The sequence below is a fragment of the Haemaphysalis longicornis genome, unplaced genomic scaffold (assembly GCF_048455015.1).
Source record: "Haemaphysalis longicornis isolate Haplotype H1 unplaced genomic scaffold, Haemaphysalis longicornis Haplotype H1 scaffold_1, whole genome shotgun sequence".
Lineage (NCBI taxonomy): Eukaryota > Metazoa > Arthropoda > Arachnida > Ixodida > Ixodidae > Haemaphysalis > Haemaphysalis longicornis.
The window spans coordinates 209,029,702-209,049,857 of NW_027526203.1; the positions used below are offsets into that span (position 1 = coordinate 209,029,702).

Below are 20,156 nucleotides of genomic sequence, written 5' to 3' on the forward strand. Positions count from 1 at the left end.
TCTTGTAATATCTGAACGTATATATTGCCGCGAACCATACATTGGGTTTGTTTATTTGTGTTTTGCTTTTACCGCCCGGCTGCGCCGGTCTGTGTTATCTCTGCGCCAAGGGAAGCGCGTGTTCCATTCTTTCTTTCTGTGCCGCATGTGTTATCTGTTGTGATAGGGAGAGCATTCCGATCTAACGTGAACAGCCCAGAATAATCTTCTTGGATCTACTATGTTCTCGATGCGAATCGACGTTTCGAGAACCACGCGCGCCGAAAGATAAAAAGCCTGCAGTGCGGACGCCGGGGCATTCGATTCTGCGACGCTCGCCGACGCAAGTCACTTTGTTGACCGCTGCTTCGCCGCCTCTGTATTCTTTTGAGTTGTTCGGGGAGCACAAGTTCGCTCCAATAAACGTGTTTCTCATTCAAGACAACTGCATCGTCCTTGTCTTCGTGACATCTGATGGAGGTGCGGGGTACGCACCCTTCATGCCCACTACAACCTCGGGAAGCCGCCAAGCCAGTCCAACAAGAGCCAGCCTCCGCCTGCAAGATTTACCACCCGAGTCCGGTCTATCACCGGAGAAGAAAGACGTCGCAACCAGCACCATGCTCAACTAAGCCAATCCTCCTGTCATTCTGCAGCAGCCACGGGAACCGCCATCATTCCGAGGAGCCCCCGCAGAAGACCCAGAAGAATGGCTGGAGAAACTGGAGCGCGTCCAGAAATTCAACAGGTGGGACGACGCAGAAACGTTCCGGCACGTTTTCTTTTACTTGGAAGATTCGGCTCGCACTTGGTTCGAGAACCACGAGAGCTCCTTGACAAACTGGGCTCAGTTCAAAAGCGAGTTCACTAAGACCTTCACTACCGTGGTCAAAAAAGAACGCGCAGCGCTTTTACTTGAAACTCGAACGCAGCACCCCAACGAAGGGGTAGTGATCTTTGTTGAGGAGATGAAGAGGTTGTTTCGACGTGCGGATCCGGAGATGACAGAAGAAAAGAAACTAAGGTTTCTCATGCGAGGGGTAAAGCAGGAGCTTTTTGCTTGCCTTGTCCGCAATCCTCCCAAGACGGTGGCCGAATTTTTGTCTGAGGCGGCCGCGATGGAGAAGACGCTGGAAGTTCGAACGAGGCAGTACGATCGCCCGGTCAACGTGCTGGTTTCCGAGACGATCGGTGCCGGGGCTACAAGCTCCGACACACTGCGTGAGACCATCCGAGCAGTGGTGAGGGAGGAGCTTCGGAAGCTTTTTCCGACGACGCCGCAACCTCAAGTGGCTTCCCTGACTGACGTCATCCGCGAAGAGGTCCAACACGCTTTGGGCACTTCTATGCCATCCGAGGCACCCCGCGGGCCACAGGCGATGACCTACTCCGCGGCTGTTCGTCGACCCCGCCCTGTTCCAACCCGTCTACAACAAGCTCCACCGTACCGCCGTCCACTCTCGCCGCCGTCCCCACTGGCGCCGCCGTCGACCGTACCGCCGTACACAGCCCAAACCCAGACGCCGAGGAAGACTGACGTTTGGCGAACGCCAGATCATCGTCCGCTGTGCTACCATTGCGGAGAGGCCGATCACATCTATCGTCGCTGCCCGTACAGGAGACTCGGACTGCGTGGTTTCTCCGTCGACGCCCCACGCCCCCGACCCGGCCAGCGCCCTACCGAGATCGACGAATACCTGTCCAACACCAACCGAGGACCAGCCCGCTCACACCGATCGCCGTCGCCCTACCCATACCAGTCGCCTAACCGCCGTAGCAATGCTGATTTTGCACGTGGAAGGTCCCCCAGCCCACGCGGGGGAAACTAAAAGCAGCAACTTCTGGAGGGGAAGTTGCTCTACAGCGAAAAACGGGAAACCCTCCAACGACGCAAGGACGCGCTGAATACAGTGATTCACGACATGCCCTCATCCCGACGACCCGAACTAACCCTGACGAGACTCCCGAACACGACGACAGCTACACGGCGCGACGCGTACCCGACCTGACCGAGACGTCCGTTGAGAGGTTGAGAAGACGACGACAACGACGATGCACAGTGCCCGACCGTCAACACGTACAAGCAGAGATACGACGCCCCGACGAATCCGGAACTCGAGGAAGACTGCATCTGACGTCAAGGTGTCCATCGACGGCTTTGACGTAGTCGCCCTCGTAGACACGGGAGCTGACTATTCGGTAATGAGCGGACCATTTGCGTCTAAACTGAAGAAAGTTATGACCAGATGGGACGGTCCTCACATACGCACAGCAGGAGGCCACCTCGTGACGCCAAGTGGAACGTGCACATCGCGCGTCACCATAGACGGCACAACGTACCCTGCGGCGTTCGTCGTTCTGCCTGACTGCTCCCGCGACGTAATTCTTGGAATGGACTTTTTGATGGACAACGGTGCAATAATCGATCTGCAGACTAAGTCAATAACTTTTTCTCCCCATCACTCCATGACGCCGGAACCGAACCCCGAACGACGTGCTGCTGTAAGGATTGCCGATGATCATGTCACCCTGCCACCCCGCGCAAGCTTGATGGTCGCAGTCTACTGTGAAGATGCTGCTCCCGACGTCGACGCTATCGTAGACACTGATCAAAGGGTGCTTCTCGACCGTGGTGTGTCTGTCGCAAGAGGCATTGCGCGCTTCAAGGAACACCGATCCCACATTTTAGTTACTAATTTCACCGAGGAGTACCAGCATTTAAACAAGGGCGCGGCAATTGCATTCCTCGAAGAAACGCAAGAAGCAAGTGACGTGATCGCGGTCGCCGACTTTGAACGCACACCCGTAGAAACCTTCAAGCTCCCGCAGCCCTTCGACGTGAATCCGGCGCTACCGCAAGAACAACGGAACAAATTATTGGCTTTGCTGCGTCGCTATAGCGAATGTTTTTCGTCGAGCGCAAAACTACGTCAGACCCCTCTAGCGAAGCACCGAATAATAACCGAAGATGGAGCCCGACCTACCCGACAGTCACCGTACCGCGTCTCTTCACACGAACGGGAAGCCATCCGGACTCAAGTCGACGACATGCTCAGCGACGACATTATACAGCCATCGAAAAGCCCCTGGGCTGCGCCCGTCGTACTCGTAAAGAAAAAAGACGGCACATTAAGGTTTTGCGTTGACTACCGGCGACTGAACAAAATCACGAAAAAGGACGTGTACCCCCTCCCCCGAATCGACGACGCCCTCGACCACCTGTGCCACGCGAAGTACTTCTCATCGATGGACCTGAAGACCGGCTACTGGCAAATTGAAGTGGACGAGAGAGGCCGAGAGAAGACTGCATTTATAACCCCAGACGGCCTATACGAGTTCAAGGTGATGCCGTTTGGACTGTGCACAGCACCAGCGACGTTTCAAAGAGTCATGGACACTGTGCTAGCTGGCCTTAAGTGGCACACCTGCCTCGTATACCTCGACGACGTAGTGGTATTCGCCCGGACTTTCGACGAACACCTTGCAAGGTTGGAGTCTGTACTCGAGGCCATTCGTACGTCGGGGTTGACGCTGAAGCCTGAAAATTGCCGTTTCGCATACGGGGAACTCAAGTTCTTGGGCCACGTCGTCAACGCCATGGGAGTCCTACCTGACCCGGCAAAAACTTCAGCCATTGCGAACTTCCCAAGGCCGAAAGACAAGAAGGGCGTGCGAAGATTTCTCGGGCTGTGCGCATACTACCGGCGCTTCGTCGCAAACTTCGCACGCATTGCAGAGCCACTCACGCGCTTGACGAAAGATAGCACCCCTTTCAGCTGCGAAAACGACCAAGGAAAAGCATTCTGCGAGCTGCAAAAACGCCTGCAAAGCCCGCCCGTGCTCGCTCATTTCGACGAAAATGCCGAAACGGAAATGCACACGGACGCCAGTGATATAGGCTTGGGTGCCGTCCTTGTCCAAAATCAAAGCGGCTGCGAAAGGGTAATCGCCTGTGTCAGCCGTGGTCTGTCGAAGGAGGAGAAAAACTATTCTGCTTCTGAGAAAGAGTGCCTGGCTATTATATAGGCGATTTCAAAATTTCGCCCATACGTGTATGAAAGGCAATTCAAGGTTGTAAAGACCACCATGCGCTGTGTTGGCTCGCCAATTTGAAGGACCCCTCTGGCCGTCTTGGGCGGTGGAGCTTACGCCTGCAGGATTTCGACGTTACAGTCGTTTATAAATCTGGCAGGAAACACTCCGACGCCGACAGCCTGTCCCGCGCCCCCGTCGACCCACCACCACAAGACTCTGATGAAGACAGCGCGTTCTTCGGGATCGTGACGGAGAGCGACCAAGCCGCCCAGCAGCGTGCCGACCCCGACTTGCGCGTCATAATCGAGTACCTCGAGGGATGCAACGTTGCCGTTCCTAGGACCTTCAAACGCAGCTTACCAGCATTCAGCCTGAGAAACTTCGTCCTCGTGAAGAAGAATTTCAGCCCCGGAACAAGAGCGAATTACCTTCTCGTCATCCCCGCGGACCTTCGTGACGAAATTTTGGAAGCGTGCCACGACGACCCGTCTTCCGGACATCTCGGCACAGCCCGCACTATTGGAAAAATCAAGGCGAGGTACTACTGGCCCGGCCTTACCTCTGACGTCACCCACTACGTCCGGAGCTGCCGTGACTGCCAGCGACGAAAAACGCCGCCGACAAGACCCGCCGGACTTCTGCAACCGATCGCCTTGCCATCGAGACCATTTCAACAGATTGGAATGAACCTTTTAGGCCCGTTCCCTACGTCACGATCACAGAACAAGTGGATTGTCGTAGCGACAGACTACATGACGCGCTACGCAGAGACCGCCGCTCTTCCGAGGGGGACTGCACAAGAAGTAGCGAAGTTCTTTATAAGCCAAGTTGTGCTGCGACATGGAGCCCCGGAAGTCCTAATCACAGACCGCGGAACGGCATTTACTGCGGAGCTCATGCAAGGAGTATTACGCTACAGCAACACGGACCACCGAAGAACGACGGCGTACCACCCCCAAACGAACGGACTAACAGAACGTCTGAACAAGACAATCGCAGATATGCTGTCAATGTACGTTGATGTTGAACATAAGACTTGGGACGAAGTGCTCCCGTATGTCACGTTTGCGTACAACACGGCTATCCAGGAGACGACACAGCTGACGCTGTTCGAGCTTGTCTATGGTAGAAGGCCGACTACGATGCTCGACGCCATGCTTCCGCACGTAAAAGACGACGACCTCAACGCTGACGTCCACGGATATCTTCAACGTGCGGAGGAGGCCCGCCAGCTCGCTCGAGTTCGTATAACGGACCAGCAGCTGGTGGATGCGGGCCGCTACAACCTCCGACGCCGAGACGCCGAGTACCAATCAGGGGATCGTGTGTGGGTTTGGACTCCCATCCGACGACGCGGACGCAGTGAGAAGCTCCTGCGACGGTATTTCGGACCCTACCAGATTCTACGACGTATTGGCTAACTTACCTACGAAGTGATCCCCGATGGTGACTCCGGCACATCACGACGACGCACGCGGCCTGAAGTCGTCCACGTGGTTCGCTTAAAACCTGTCTACGGACGATGACGAACTTTTATTTTCATTTGTTCGGACTGTCGCTTCGGGTCGATGCACTCGGGTCGATGCACTCTTCGGGTCGATGCACTCTTAGAGGGGGGGGGGGGGTAATGCCGCGGACCATACATTGGGTTTGTTTATTTGTGTTTCTTTTACCGCCCGGCTGCGCCGGGCTGTGTTATCTTTGCGCCAAGGGAAGCGCGTGTTCCATTCTTTCTTTCTGTGCCGCATGTGTTATCTGTTGTGATATGGAGAGCATTCCGATCTAACGTGAACAGCCCAGAATAATCTTCTTGGATCTACTATGTTCTCGATGTGAATCGACGTTTCGAGAACCACGCGCGCCGAAAGATAAAAAGCCTGCAGTGCGGACGCCGGGGCATTCGATTCTGCGACGCTCGCCGACGCAAGTCACTTTGTTGACCGCTGCTTCGCCGCCTCTGTATTCTTTTGAGTTTTTAGGCGAGCACAAGTTCGCTCCAATAAACGTGTTTCTCATTCAAGACAACTGCATCGTCCTTGTCTTCGTGACAGTATGTACTATTTATTGCGCTCGTTAGCGAGTATATCAAGCCTTAAACACCGTAATCGTGTCATAATTGTTCGGGTTGAGCGTCAGTTCGTTATGATAACAATGGTTACGATAGAAATTCGGAGCATAAAAAATTCCCCCGCATTTCCCCGAGGGGGAGAATGTGAAAGTGCGAATGCACGGTTGTCGGCCCGCTTGCGGCGCTTGCGCTCGGTCCCCGCAGCCCACCGCCTCGCCGCCTTCCCTTCCATCTCTTCCATCGGGTTTGTAGTATCACGTGTACACCACGCAGTTATCAAGCCGCTATAACGCCGCTGAGTCGCCAACGCACGCCGCTGTCGACGTAGTTTGAATGCGTTAAAGATATAAGGCGCGTTACTCACACTGATATCAGCGTGGCGTCCGTGGCTTAGTCGGTAGAGCGTCGCGCTGCGGCCGCAAAGTCCTCGGATCGAAACCTGGCGCCGGATGCTGTTTCTTTTTTAAATATAGAGGAGCACTGCGGACGCCGCCGCCGCCGCCGCCGACGCCGCCGCCGCCGCCAGCGGTGGATGGTTTGGGGTCGCTTATAAAGTGCATTCGCACTTAAAACCGCCTTCGAATACTCTGGACAACGTTGCCTGGGGCGCGATCGCAGTGGCGTAGCAAAAACCTTCTCATTGTATTTGCATGTGAGTAAACAACGCATGCTGCGGATATGCACTTTTTTGCAAGTAGCCATAACAGAAGCCAATTTGTGAAGAAGGGAATGTATGCCATGCATACAGCCTGGAGAAAGTATCCTCACGATCTTTGTGAGCCTCCCAAACATCCCCAAACCTACTTGTAAGACTTTTGTGACAGTTAATAATTAATTGTTATTAATATAAAATAATGCGTTGGGCACAGAAAAAAAAAACTTCATCCGATACAAGTCAACAACATGGAAAAAAATAGAAGACAGACGCTTTATTTCCTGCTGTGGGATGCGCGTGTACGTAGCGCTAGATTGTTGAGTTGTCATAAGAGCATCTCAAAATACTGTAGGGAAGTCAACGCATTTTGAAACTTATCTGTGCGCTGAACCTCACGAATAAGCTAGAAAGGACGGGTTGAACACGAGATTCTGACCGATGTTCTGAGGAAAGTTGTTCTTTCTCTCCTCGTGTGCTGCAAACTTGTGGGGGATACAGCTTGAAATTATTCAGATGTGTCAGAAGCTTTCAAAAATGACTGAAATATTAAAAATACGCTTTTTAATGCACTAAAGCATCAAAGCGGGTGATTTCTAGCAACAGGCACGGCTGCCCCTCACAAGCGGAGTGTAGCAGACGACAGCGGCGCGAGTCCTTAAAGGAGCTATGAAGAGAAAACAAAAGTTTGTTTTATTCGAAAGACTAGGTGTTTCATAGTACCCCAAGCGCTTTCCCGGAAGCAAATGATGCTTTATTCACTGAGAAATAAGGCAATTTAAGCCAAAATTTTAAATCTCCCGCTAAAATTGAACATTCCGTGACGTGTACAATGGCGTCATAGAGCCGGTCCATGAAACAGATACTTAGTATGTCGACTCCATATAGCACCCACGCGCGGGAGTCGATCGAGACGGCGGCCATTTTAAAAATACTAGTTAAACCTAGTGCACCCGCAGCCCTAGTCATGGAATCGCCTGATCCGGAGAACAAAACTCTCGCCGAGGAGCTCGGGCTTGCATTTAACAACCTCACACCACAAAAACGCTCAATGCTTCTAAGTGCACGAGCGGCAAGAGTTGTGGGATACGCGGTGGACGGGAAAGCGACCATTCCGCGATAGCCACAACAGACGAACGCCCAGCCGTCGGCACCGCTGCCTCGTCAGCCCCGTCGCGACGGACGAATATAGACTGGTACGTATGTGCCGTATTTTGATTACGGTTAATAATAGTTCAATTTCAGTAGCAGTATCACTTATGCCAGTTGGCCGGTGTCGTGTATGGAAAGCCGTTCGCTCGAGCTCTCGCTTCGACCAGAAAGATACGAACGTCAATGCGCGGTGTTTACGGCATTTTTTTCCCCAAGGTCAGAGCGATTTGACGAAGTCGGCGACGAGCGCCAGCATGTCCCTGGAGTGAGCTAACGTAAGGGTCCCTGCCGTAACTGAACAAACTGAAGTTTTCAGTGGTTGTAAACTGGAAAGGAGCTCGTAACGACAGCAGCAAGCCAACACCATTCGAAACTTACGCGGCGACTGGCACTATCTCGTCGCTTCTTGCTGTTCCTTACTCCCCTCGTTTCTATTTTTACCTTTGCTGGTTGGCGATATGACGGCCAACCTCCTGTGAAGGGATTACGATACGAAGCAAGGTCGCGGCTGTGCGTGCTGGAACGGTTCGTTGGCCCCGAAGAGCCTCGAACCCGAAAATTCGTCTGCGCGACGGCGGGATGTCGAGCTCGGCCGTCGCTAGTTTCGTACGCATTGGCGCACACGCTTGCGAGTTCGTTCGGACCTTCAACCGTTTACTCCACCGTTCTTTGTCATAAAAAGAATGTGCAGTATGTTTCACGGGCATTTAGCTCGCTATGCAAGCTGTAAGCCCTGCCTAACATGCGTTTGCTTTTGCCGGCCTCCGCCAATCGCAGAGCATTCCCAAGTGACATCACAGGTTCTGTTGCGGAAAATGAGCTGGTGGGTCGCATGGTCATTTCCTTTTTTCCTAATTATGTAGCTTATTTGAGCGAAGTTCGCGTTATAAGTGGTGTCGTTATGGTTCTAACGAGGCAATCTTTCGAATGAACCAAACTTGTGTTTTCTCTTCATGGCTCCTTTAAGCAGACGTCAGAGCCAGGGGGCGCCACTCAAACATCTCACCGCCAATAGTACCGTTCTTGTCTGCATTATTAGCTCCTTTACCGCACAAGCAACTTTGTGTGGGCCTTGGGTGGCATTTAAAGGGCGGTTAAAGAGGTCGCTTGAGTGCCCCACACCACTTCGCGACTGGAGCCGCTGCCGTCTTGCCGCCGCCAGCCACGCTGCGCACAGCATGCACGTGGTTCCGCGGCGGTGTCAGTGTGTCTGGCGTGCGCGGTGTGTTTTCACGAGCAGAAAACAGCCCGACCGTTCCTGGAGAAAAAGTGACAAAGAGGGAGAGAGAGGCCGTATGTCGTTGTTGCTTGCTCGCTCGGCAGACAGGCGCCTCACCGCCTTGTTCGTGTCATCTGCCAGGCCACGCAGTTCCGTTCATAACAGCCGAAATTTTTCCTATTGCAAACAATGCAATTTCGCCAGGACTTCTCAGAAATTCTTATCACCGAGAATTGCAGAACAAGCTGACTCCTCGTTTTCTTAATTGAACAGGCCCCTACCAAGGTGGTGCTGAAGCTGGATGCTCACAGCAACAGCGGCCTGTGGGAGTTCTACGTCACCACCGAGCTAGCACGACGCCTGCGCGAAGCCTACTCCAACAAACGGGCTGTGAGTGACGCAGACCTTGCGCTTCGGTCCCATCGATCACATTCTCCACTTGGTAGTCATGTGTGAATTGAGTACCCAGTGTACAGCATAGAAATAGCCTGATTGTGTCAATGAAAAGTGGAGTTCGCCAAACAGTTTCTAGTTTCTTTTTTTTTTTGACAGCTTTTCAGACTTCTTTTTGATCAGGAATCGCTGAGCAACCTCTTCTTCTTATATATATATATATATATCGAACACGGATATATCGAATATGGGTATATCGAATTATTGTCTATATCGAACTCATAAATTATCCCCTTGAAAATTCTTTGTAAAAGATAGGAATTGGTATGTCTATATCGAACCGCATTTTTCCCGACATTGGGTATATCGAACGCCGCGCGAGCTGGAAGGTGCTCTTCGGCGGTCGCTGCACCCCCCATTGAGGTAGGGAAGGATGTGGAGGAATGTGCGGGCATGGCGAAGACTGGCTCGCGGAACTAATCCCCCCATACGGAAACGAATTTGCGCTTGCCCAGACGGGCCCCGCTACCGGCCGCCGTAGCGTTAGCGGACGGAGCCCGGTATGCTAAATCTCTCTAGGCACACAAGCCCGAACGCTCAGAAAATGTGACAGTGCTAGGTAGGGATGCCCCGAATGCGCACGTCCTTTTTTTTTTTTTTTTCGGCTGCATACGTTCCTCGGCTTGCTGAAAAAGAGTTTTGTTTTCTCTCTCTCTGAGTCTGTCTTCCCCCAATGTCGTCTCAGGAAAGGGAAGAGGGAATGAAGGCGCTGGCGGCCTCCTCCTTCTTTTGCATTTTGCTGCTGTTGCTGCTGTTGGGCGAGTTGTCCCGCACCTTTCGGAGATCACTGTTTCTCTCGGAGATGACCATCGCGAGTGCTTTGTTGGAGTCGGTTCAGAGAGCCTTGGAATTGTTACCTTCAAAGTTCTTGTGGTACGTGCGCACTGTTCTTCTTTTGCGTGCGTGTTGTGCATGGTGTGCGAAGGCGCAGCGTACTGCTGGAATTTTCTAGTTGTGCAGCCTCGAGAAGATCAAGACCAGCGCCTTTAATTTCATTTCCAGGACGAAGGAGCAGGCCAAGATCAGCGATTTTTTTTCACGGAAATAAAGCGTCCTGTTGTGTCGTGAGTGTGGAATTAGTTGTCATTCTTGAATGCGACGATCGGTAAAGCGGGATTCACACGACGGAGAAACCCTCTCACGGAGGCGGACGGATATGTGACGTCAACACCACGTGACCGGATTTTCCGTCTTGGTGGCGCATCCACACGTGCGGAGCTGCGCGGAGTGAGTAGCAGACGACAGCGCGGAGGAAGCGAGGGCGAGGCTCGCTTCCTCTGCGCGAGCCTCGCCCTGTGTGCCAAAAACTGGTTCCATTCCCTACGGAGGGCCGCCGCCGCCGAGCGAAAACATGCGGTGGCATTTTCTTTCCCGGAGCATCCGCGGGAAATCCCCACCGAGGGGCGGAGCCTAAAACCGGTCACGTGAGCGGCTCCCGCGGGTCAAAAAGAGAGGGGTTCTGTTCTCCGTCGTGTGAATCCTGCTTAAGTGATCGTCCGCCATAGGTGAGGTCTCAGAGCCCATATTTTTTATATGAAATTTTTCATATATCGAACTATTTCGCGATCCCCTTGGAGTTTGATATATCCGTGTTCGACTGTGTGTGTGTGTGTGTATATATATCCCGGAAAACGGCGGATTTTTTCTCGACTTATATTTTCGCTTATTTATCAATGAATCAAAAAGAAAACGTGACAAGCACACGTCATTCGGCCCTATTAAATATTTCGAAAAAAAGCCGAATAGCACTGGCAATGACGACTGCAACCTTGATATATATATATATATATATATATATATATATATATATATATATATATATATATATATATATATATTTATATAAAGGCGTCTTGAAATGTACTGGCTCTAATTCCACCCGCCTGTAAAAGCTACTGTCGTGCGGCACTCGCCGTGGTGGCTCAGTGGCTAAGGCATTGTGCTGTTGAGCACGCGGACGCGGGTTCAATTTCTGGCCATGGCAGCCGCTTTTCTGATGGAGGTGAAAAGCAAAAACACCTGTGTGTACGAGATTTCGGCGCACGTTAAAGATCCCCAGGTGGTCAAAATTAATCCGGAGCCCTCCACTACAGCGCACGTCATTCATTGCCTGTGTTGTGTCGGCGCGTTAAACCCTACAATCAATCAATCTACTGTTGTACGGCTCGTCTGTAAACAAAGGTCGGACCTTGAGAGGAGATTTGTTGGCAATAGTTTCTTAAGTGCTTTATTAAATGGACAGTTATTGCAAGCCAGTCAATGAAAAACTGCGAGGAAGACAGGGACAAAGGTTAAGAGAAATGCGACGTGATTTCTGCAACCTTAAAAGTTTTCTAAGTGTTACCACAGTCGTTCACTGTTTTTCTCTTCACAAAAGTCCGCCGTAACGCTATGGGAGGGGTTTGCTATGTCGCCATAGCCGCCACGAGGTGGCGCTGAAAGCACGGAGAGAGCAGACGAGACGTGCACACCGCGTGGACGAAGCTAGGTGCCCATGGAATCCTGCGGGGTCAGGTAGCTGTTTTCGCAGTTTAAACTAATTAGTCGATGTGGTGCCTTCGTTCATATTGTAGAGATTGCTTTTGGCCTGCCGTTACGATTGCATGCTGAGCAGCCTTCAATGCTTTTAAAAATATATTTAAGGACACTGAAGGACTCTAATACAGCAATGAAGTGTGAATTGGCTTTGAGGGCCTGAGGTTAACTCCTTTCGATCTACAGATAACATTTGGTTACAATTCCAGGCATACCAATTAACGAATGTACACAATTTTCATGAAAACAGAGAAATACCTAAATGCATTTAGCTAAATACCTATATTTAAATCGCGAAGGTACCCTGGCTCCTGCTTTCGTTTGCTCTCGTTCGGTTGACTGACCCTCTTTTCTAGCTTCTTTAGATCCACCCCAAAGCAGCAAACACTTCAGTTTTATTACATTAGAACCACGCCTTCAAGCCCATGTCCCAACAGAGCAGAGGTCGGCGAACTCACTCATGAGTCCACTCACTCAGACTCATTTGGACTCAAACTCACACGCAGGGGTCGGTGAACTCACTCATGAGTCCACTCATTCAGACTCATTTGGACTCAAACTCACGCGTGAGTTTGAGTTTGAGTGAGCGCGAGGCTAGTGTGGCATGGTGAGTTTGACCTTGAGTGAGTTTGAGCCGAGTGATCACGTCTGAGTTTGAGTCCGATTGAGTTTGAGTCCATTTTGAGTTCTGAGTACATTTTGAGTTTGAGTCCATTTTGAGTTCTGAGTACATTTTGAGTTTGAGTCCATTTTGAGTTCTGAGTACATTTTGAGTTTGAGTCCATTTTGAGTTCTGAGTACATTTTGAGTTCGAGTCCATTTTGAGTTCTGAGTACAATTTGAGTTTGAGTCCATTTTGAGTTCTGAGTACATTTTGAGTTTGAGTCCATTTTGAGTTCTGAGTACACTTTGAGTTTGAGTCCATTTTGAGTTCTGAGTACATTTTGAGTTTGAGTCCATTTTGAGTTTGAGTCCATTTTGAGTTCTGAGTACAATTTGAGTTTGAGCCCATTTTGAGTTCTGAGTACATTTTGAGTTTGAGTCCATTTTGAGTTTGAGTCCATTTTGAGTTCTGAGTACATTTTGAGTTTGAGTCCATTTTGAGTTCTGAGTACATTTTGAGTTTGAGTACATTTTGAGTTTGATTACATATTGAGTTTTGAGTACATTTTGAGTTCTGAGTAAATAGGAGTTTGAGTACATAGAGTAGCCTAGCAGGCAGCTATGGTTGGCTGTTAAGTTTCATGCGTCACTGTGGGCTCGGAATTCAGGTTACCTGCCAATCGCGATCTGCATGATCGGTTGGGAGGGAGGTGGTGTCTGATTTTTTTTAGTTTTTTGTTGAATTTTCATGGCCATAAGCACTTGCTGTATACCTAATTTTCGCGGCTGGCGCGTGAGTGATAATTGACTGGTGAGGTCATAAAAAAGGGTTGTCTTAACTTTTCTTCCTGACGGATCCACTAAGAGCGTGGGAAAGGGTGGTGGGAAAGCACACGGCGGCGCTGGCGTGCTGGTTGTTCGCCTGCTACTGTTAACGGCTTGATATACTAGGGGCCACAAAGGAAGAGGTGAGAGCCGGGGGGAAATGGGGGCGGGGGCTGTCCTTTCTACTGTTTCAAATGAATTAGCTGAATTGACTGTGCAGCGCCCCTTAAGACAGAATAATGACCACATTAGATTGGGTGAAAAGTGAAACTGATGAGGCTAAGGCGTGTAAGGTATCAAATGAAAGGTCCGGATTAACGGAATCACGCGGGGTAAATAAAAAAAAATGCTTCCTGATTGTAGTCATCAGGCAGTCATAATGAGTCATAGATTTGGTTAAAATTCAAAATGACGCTGCGAGGGCATGTGGGGAATCAAATTCAAGGTCTCGATGTGGGGAATCATTTGGGACGAACATGAGATATGGATATATCATGACGTAGTCATGGTAAGTCAAAGATTTGGTTAAAATTCAGTTTCATGACGCTAGGGCGTATCAAATTAAAGGTCTCGATGAGGGTAATCACGTGCTTCCTGATTATTATCATGACATAGTCAAAATGGGTCATAAATTAGGTTCAAATTCACAATGATGCCACTGGGTGTCCGGGGCATCAAATTGAAGGTTCCGATAAGGAAAATCACGTGGGGCAAAAATGTGGTAGGGCTATATCATGAGATAGTCATGGTTAGTCATTTATTGGTTTAACGTTCAAATTGATTCCGCTAGGATGTGATGGGTATCAAATCAATAGTCTTGATGAGCCGAATCACGTGGGAGAAATACAAAAATGCTTCCTGGTTATAACCATTAGATTGTCATGGCGAGTCTTATATTGGGGTAAAATTCGAAGTGACCCCGCTAGGGCGTGTAGGGTATCAAATTTACGGTCTTAACGAGGGGAATCACGTGGTACAAATAAAAAAAGGCTTCGTAGTTCGAATCATGAGATGGTAATTATGAGTTTTAGATGGGGTTATATTCAAGGTGAGGCCGCTGAAGCATGTGTGGCATCAAATTGAAGGTTCCAGTTAGGGGAATCATGTCGGACACCCGAATAATGCGTCCTGGTTACAGTCATGAGAGGCATCGTTAGTTTGACTGGTATGAATTTTGTATGACCCTCCTAAGGTGTGTGGGGTATCAAATTAAAGGTCTCGTCGAGGGGGATCACGTGGTACAAATATAAAAATGCTTTCTGGTTATAATTGTGAGGATATAGCAAAAAGTATATAGCAAAAGGTACACACTCACACGCTCACTCACTCACTCACACTCACTCACATTCACTCACACTCACACGCTCACTCACTCACTCACACTCACACTCACACTCTCACACTCTCTCACTCACACTCTCTCACTCACACTCACACTCACAGTCACACTCTCACTCACACTCTCACTCTCACTCTCACACTCTCGCTCTCACACTCACACTCACACTTACACTCACTCTCACTCTCCCTCTCACTCACCCTCTCACTCTCACTCACACTCTCTCTCACTCTCACTCACACTCTCACTCTCACTCTCATTCACACTCACACTCTCACTCTCAGTCACACTCACACTCTCACTCACTCTCACACTCTCACTCTCACTCAGTCACACTCACACTCACTCTCACTCTTACTGTTACTCTCACTCACACTCACTCTCACTAACACTAACACTCACACTCGCTGTCTCACACTCACGCTCTCACTCACACTCACACTCTCACTCACACTCACATTCACATTCACACTCACACTGTCACTCTCACTCTCACTCTCACTCACACTCACACACACTCTCAACCTCACTCTCACTCTCACTCACTCACACTCTCACTCTCACTCACACTCTCACTCTCACTCTCACACACACTCTCACTCTCACTCACACTCTCACCCTCACATTCACACTCTCAATCTCACACTCTCAAACTCTCACTCTCACTCTCTGACTGTCTCAACCTCTGTGAGGCCATGTGAGTTCTGAATTCATTTTGAGTTCTCAGCCCATTTTGAGTTCTGAGTTCATTTTGAGTTTTGAGTACATTTTGAGTTTTGAGTCCATTTTGAGTTTGAGTACATTTTGAGTTTTGAGTACATTTTGAGTTTTGAGTACATTTTGAGTTTGAGTACATTTTGAGGTTTGAGTACATTTTGAGTATTGAGTTCACTTTGAGTGAGTACATTTTGAGTTTTGAGTCCATTTTGAGTTTTGAGTTCATTTTGAGTTTGAGTACATTTTGAGTTTTGAGTCCATTTTGAGTTTGAGTTCACTTTGAGTTTGAGTACATTTTGAGTTTTGAGTCCATTTTGAGTTTTGAGTTCATTTTGAGTTTGAGTACTTTTTGAGTTTGAGTACATTTTGAGTCTTGATTACATTTTGAGTTTGAGTACATTTTGAGTTCTGAGTACATTTTGAGTTTTGAGTCCGAGTGAGTTCTGAGTTTTGAGCTCAATGTGAGTTTGAGTTTGAGTGAGCGCAGATGTGCTGCTCAGCATTGAGTCTGAGTTTGAGTGAGTGGTGATTCGAAAAAAAAATTGAGTGAGTTTGAGTGAGCCGCGCCAACTTTGCCGAGGTATGCTCACACGTGAGTTTGAGTTTGAGCTTCAGTGAGTTTGAGCCAGACTGAGTTTGAGTACGCTTGAGACCGAGTGAGTTTTGAGTCAATTTTGAGTTTTTAGTCCATTTTAAGTTTTGAGTACATTTTGAGTTCTGAGTATTTGAGTTTGAGTGCATTTTGAGTTCTGAGTACATATGAACTGTAGCCTAGGAGGCAGAATGGTTGGCGGTTAAGTTTCATGTGCCGCTTTGGGCTCGCAGTTCAGGTTAGCTGCGGGTACGGCAGCATTCGCGATGCGCATGATCGGTTGGTGGGGAGGTGGTGGTGGGGGGGGGAGGCGGGGTGTCTGATTTAGCGGCTGGGCGTGTGAATAATAATCGACTGGTGAGGTCATAAAAAAGGGTTATCGCACCTTTTCCTCCTGATGGATCCTCTAAGGTGGGAGAGGGTTGTGGGAAAGCACACGGCGGCGCTTTCTTGCTGGCTGTTAACCTGCTTCTGTTAACGGTTTGATTTGCTAGGGTCAAAAACGAAGAGGTGAGCACCGGGTGGAAGGGGCGGCGGCTGTCCCTCCGCTGTTTCAAATGAGTTGTCAACTGAACCGAGTTGGCGACGCCCGTTTAGACAGAATAATGACCGCATTATGAGATAGATTGTGTAAAAATTCAAACAGATGTCGTTAAGGCATGTAAGGTATTAAGTTAAAGTCCCGATTAACAGAATCACGCGAGGTAAATTAAAAAAAATGCTTCCTGTGTATATTCATCAGACAGTCATATTAAGTCATAGATTGGGTTAAAATTCAAAATGATGCCACAAGGGCATGTGGGGAATCATATTCAAGGTCTAGATGAGGGGAATTACGTGGGACAAAATGCGTTACGGTTATATTATGACCTAGTCATGGCTAGTCATAGATTGGGTTAAAATTCAAATTCATGGCGCTAGGGCGTGTGGCGTATGAAATTAAAGGTCTCGATGAGGGCAGTCACGTCGTACAAATGTAGAAATGCTTCCTGAATATTATCATATGACAGTCATAGGTAATAAATTGGGTTAAAATTCAAAATGATGCCACTAGGGTGTACGGGGCATCAAATTGGAGGTTGCAATGAGGGAAATCACATGGGACAAAAATGCGCTATGGCTATATCAAGAGATAGTGATGGTTAGCCACTGTTTTGGTTAACATTCAAATTGATGCCACTAGGATGTGTTGGGTATCAAATTAATGGTCTCGATGAGGAGAATCACGCAGGAGAAATACAAAAATGCTTCCTGGTTATAGTCATGAGATATTCATGGCGAGTCTTATATTGGGTTAAAATTCGAAGTGACCCCGCTCGGGCATGTAGGGTATCAAATTTGCGATCTTGATGAGGGGAATCACGTGGGACAAATAATAAAACAAGGCTTCGTGGTTCTAATCATGAGATAGTCATGGTGAGTCATAGATCGGGTTGTTAAAATTCAAGGCGAGGCCACTAAAGCAAATGGGGTATCAAATTTAAGGTTTTAATTAGGCGAATCACGTGGGGCATATAAATAATGCATACTGCTTACAGTCATGAGGGTCATGGTTATTCAGATTTGATTAAAATTCCCAATGATCCTGCTAGGGTGTGTGGGGTATCAAATTAAATGTGTCGTTGAGGGGAATCACATGGGACAAATATAAAAATGCTTTCTGGTTATAGTTATGAGATAGACGTGGTAAGTCGTAGATTGAGTGAAAATTTAGAGTGAGGCCAATAAGGCATGTTGGGTATCAAGCTAAAGGTCTCGATGAGGGGAATCGCGTGTAATAAGTAAAGAAATGCGTCCTCCTTATCATCATGGTATTGTCATGGCTAGTCAATGATTGGGTTAAAATTCAAAGTGATGCCGATAGGGCGTGTAGGGTGTCAAAGTATTGTCTCGGTGAAGGAAGGTGGATTGAATGCAACCACCAGAAATCATAGCACTGAATAATGACCAGTTAAGTAAAAAAGTCTTATTCAGCGCCCAATAGATATAATTATACTTGTTAATTGTTCAACCTTTAAAGCGTGGTTGGTTCGACACATAACAGCACTGAACATCCATCAACAAGCCTGCATTCCCATGAAACAGCTTAGGAACTCTTGGGCTGATATGCCCAGAAAAATTTTTTCAGGGAGCACCGGACAAACTGCAAACATGCCTAACTGCGCCCCTGATATGCTAAGTTCACATTAAAAAAAACAGAAATGCTTAAATGATCTCAGCTAAACATATCTAACTCACGAGGGGATCCTCGCTCACTCTCGTTCGGTCAACTTACCGGACTCAAGCTTCCCTAAATTGACTTTCGAGCTTTCACTCTGACTGTCCAAGAACACCAAACACTTCGGTTTTATTACACAAACCATGCCTCTAAGACCTACTAACACACACTGGGCTACTAATTGGCCAGGACAAAATCCAAAGATTTGTACATAAACAATCACGTGATCCGCACTCTCACTGTCACTTCCAGGTATTCATCAAAGCACAAGTATAACAGGTTGAAATCGACCAACTAAAGCAACTCTGAACACTGGCCTTCAACCTTCGGGCGGCCTCTCTCAGTTACCCCTGAAAATATACAGATACGGTGGTTTCACGAGGGACCTGCAGCGCCGCTCGACAACCTTTCACCGGTAGGGAACAAATCTATCGACTAGACGCGCATCCTGGCCTCCCCAGACAAACGATGAAAGATGAAAAGCATTCTCGCGGCTGCGCTATTCACCCAACGTCGAACGCCGCTGCGTAAGCTAAACCGGCCTGAAAGCAAGCACAGGCTGCGGCCCGCTGCGTGGTTATTCTGCCCTTGACCTTCGAGGAACAACGTTCCGCTGTAGGGCGGAAAGAGAAACACAGTAGCGACTTGTGGATTTTTCTACTCGAGCCTTGGCATCAAAAACAGCCAAATCCTAGCAATGTAACGTTTGCAGAAGGAACGCCGTTCCTGCCGTTCCTTCAGAAACCTAACGAGTTACCGTAACAGTTCCACCGACCCGTAATGGAACAGTGGCGTTCCTCCGTTCCTCCCAAAAGGAACTAGTTCCAGGAACGCCGTTCCGTACAACACTAATTACACGACCCTGGCCGGGGGAGGGGAGGGGGGTACTTGGCAAAAAATACTACGCATTAAAAAAGCAAAGGCATATCCGTGAACGCCTCGCATTTCAGAGGTTCGCGGGGACAGTTCGCTGTGACACAAGGCGTTTTTTCAGGAGGCAGAGCAAGAATGCACGGAACCGTAACCCTAAGCAGCTTTTACCTAAATGAACTGAGCAGTGAGCGCACGTCCCCTCGCCCAATCTTGTTTGTTTCGCCCCGGGGCCGCAGCACACCATCAAGTCTGGACAGCCTCTATCATGAACACGAACACGGAGCCTACATCAAGAGTTTGGTATCCAGTATATACGTACAATTGCTTGCAAGCAGCGCTAATCATCTTGGCCAGTATGTACAGCTGTATTGAATCTGCAACTAAAATTGTTTCCGACCTCACAGGAGTTACGGTGTCGTGTCATACCGAATGCAAGAGTTTGAGCTCACGAATTTACACCCGTAATATTTTTACCACGCGTGAATTTTAAAACTCTGAATGCTAATGAAATCAGAGTCCATCTGAGCCCGAGTAAATTCCTAGCACGAGAGAGTTGCGAGGCCATTTGAGTTCTGAGTACATTTTGAGTACTGAGTACATTTTGAGTTTGAGTACATTTTGAGTACTGAGTACATTTTGAGTACTGAGTACATTTTGAGTTTTGAGTACATTTTGAGTTTGAGTGAGTACATTTTGAGTTTTGAGTCCGAGTGAGTTCTGAGTTTTGCTCTCAATGTGAGTTTGAGTTTGAGTGAGTGCAGATGTGCTGCTCAGCATTGAGTCTGAGTTTGAGTGAGTGGTGATTCGAAAAAAAAAATTGTGAGTGAGTTTGAGTGAGCCGCGCCAACTTTGCCGAGGTATGGTCGTGAGTATACTCTACGCTCTTACCATGATAC

The 20,156-nt window shown here is 48.7% G+C and overlaps 1 protein-coding gene across 1 annotated transcript in view; it reads left to right on the plus strand.

Moving 5' to 3' along the window:
• Positions 1-20,156, plus strand: part of LOC144157019 (mitotic checkpoint serine/threonine-protein kinase BUB1-like) — an 84,382-nt gene that overhangs the window by 40,886 nt on the left and 23,340 nt on the right. Inside the window, exon 7 of the mRNA XM_077688402.1 lies at positions 9,379-9,495. Within this exon, the coding sequence (XP_077544528.1) occupies positions 9,379-9,495 (117 nt within the window). The remainder of the gene's footprint in view (positions 1-9,378; positions 9,496-20,156) is intronic.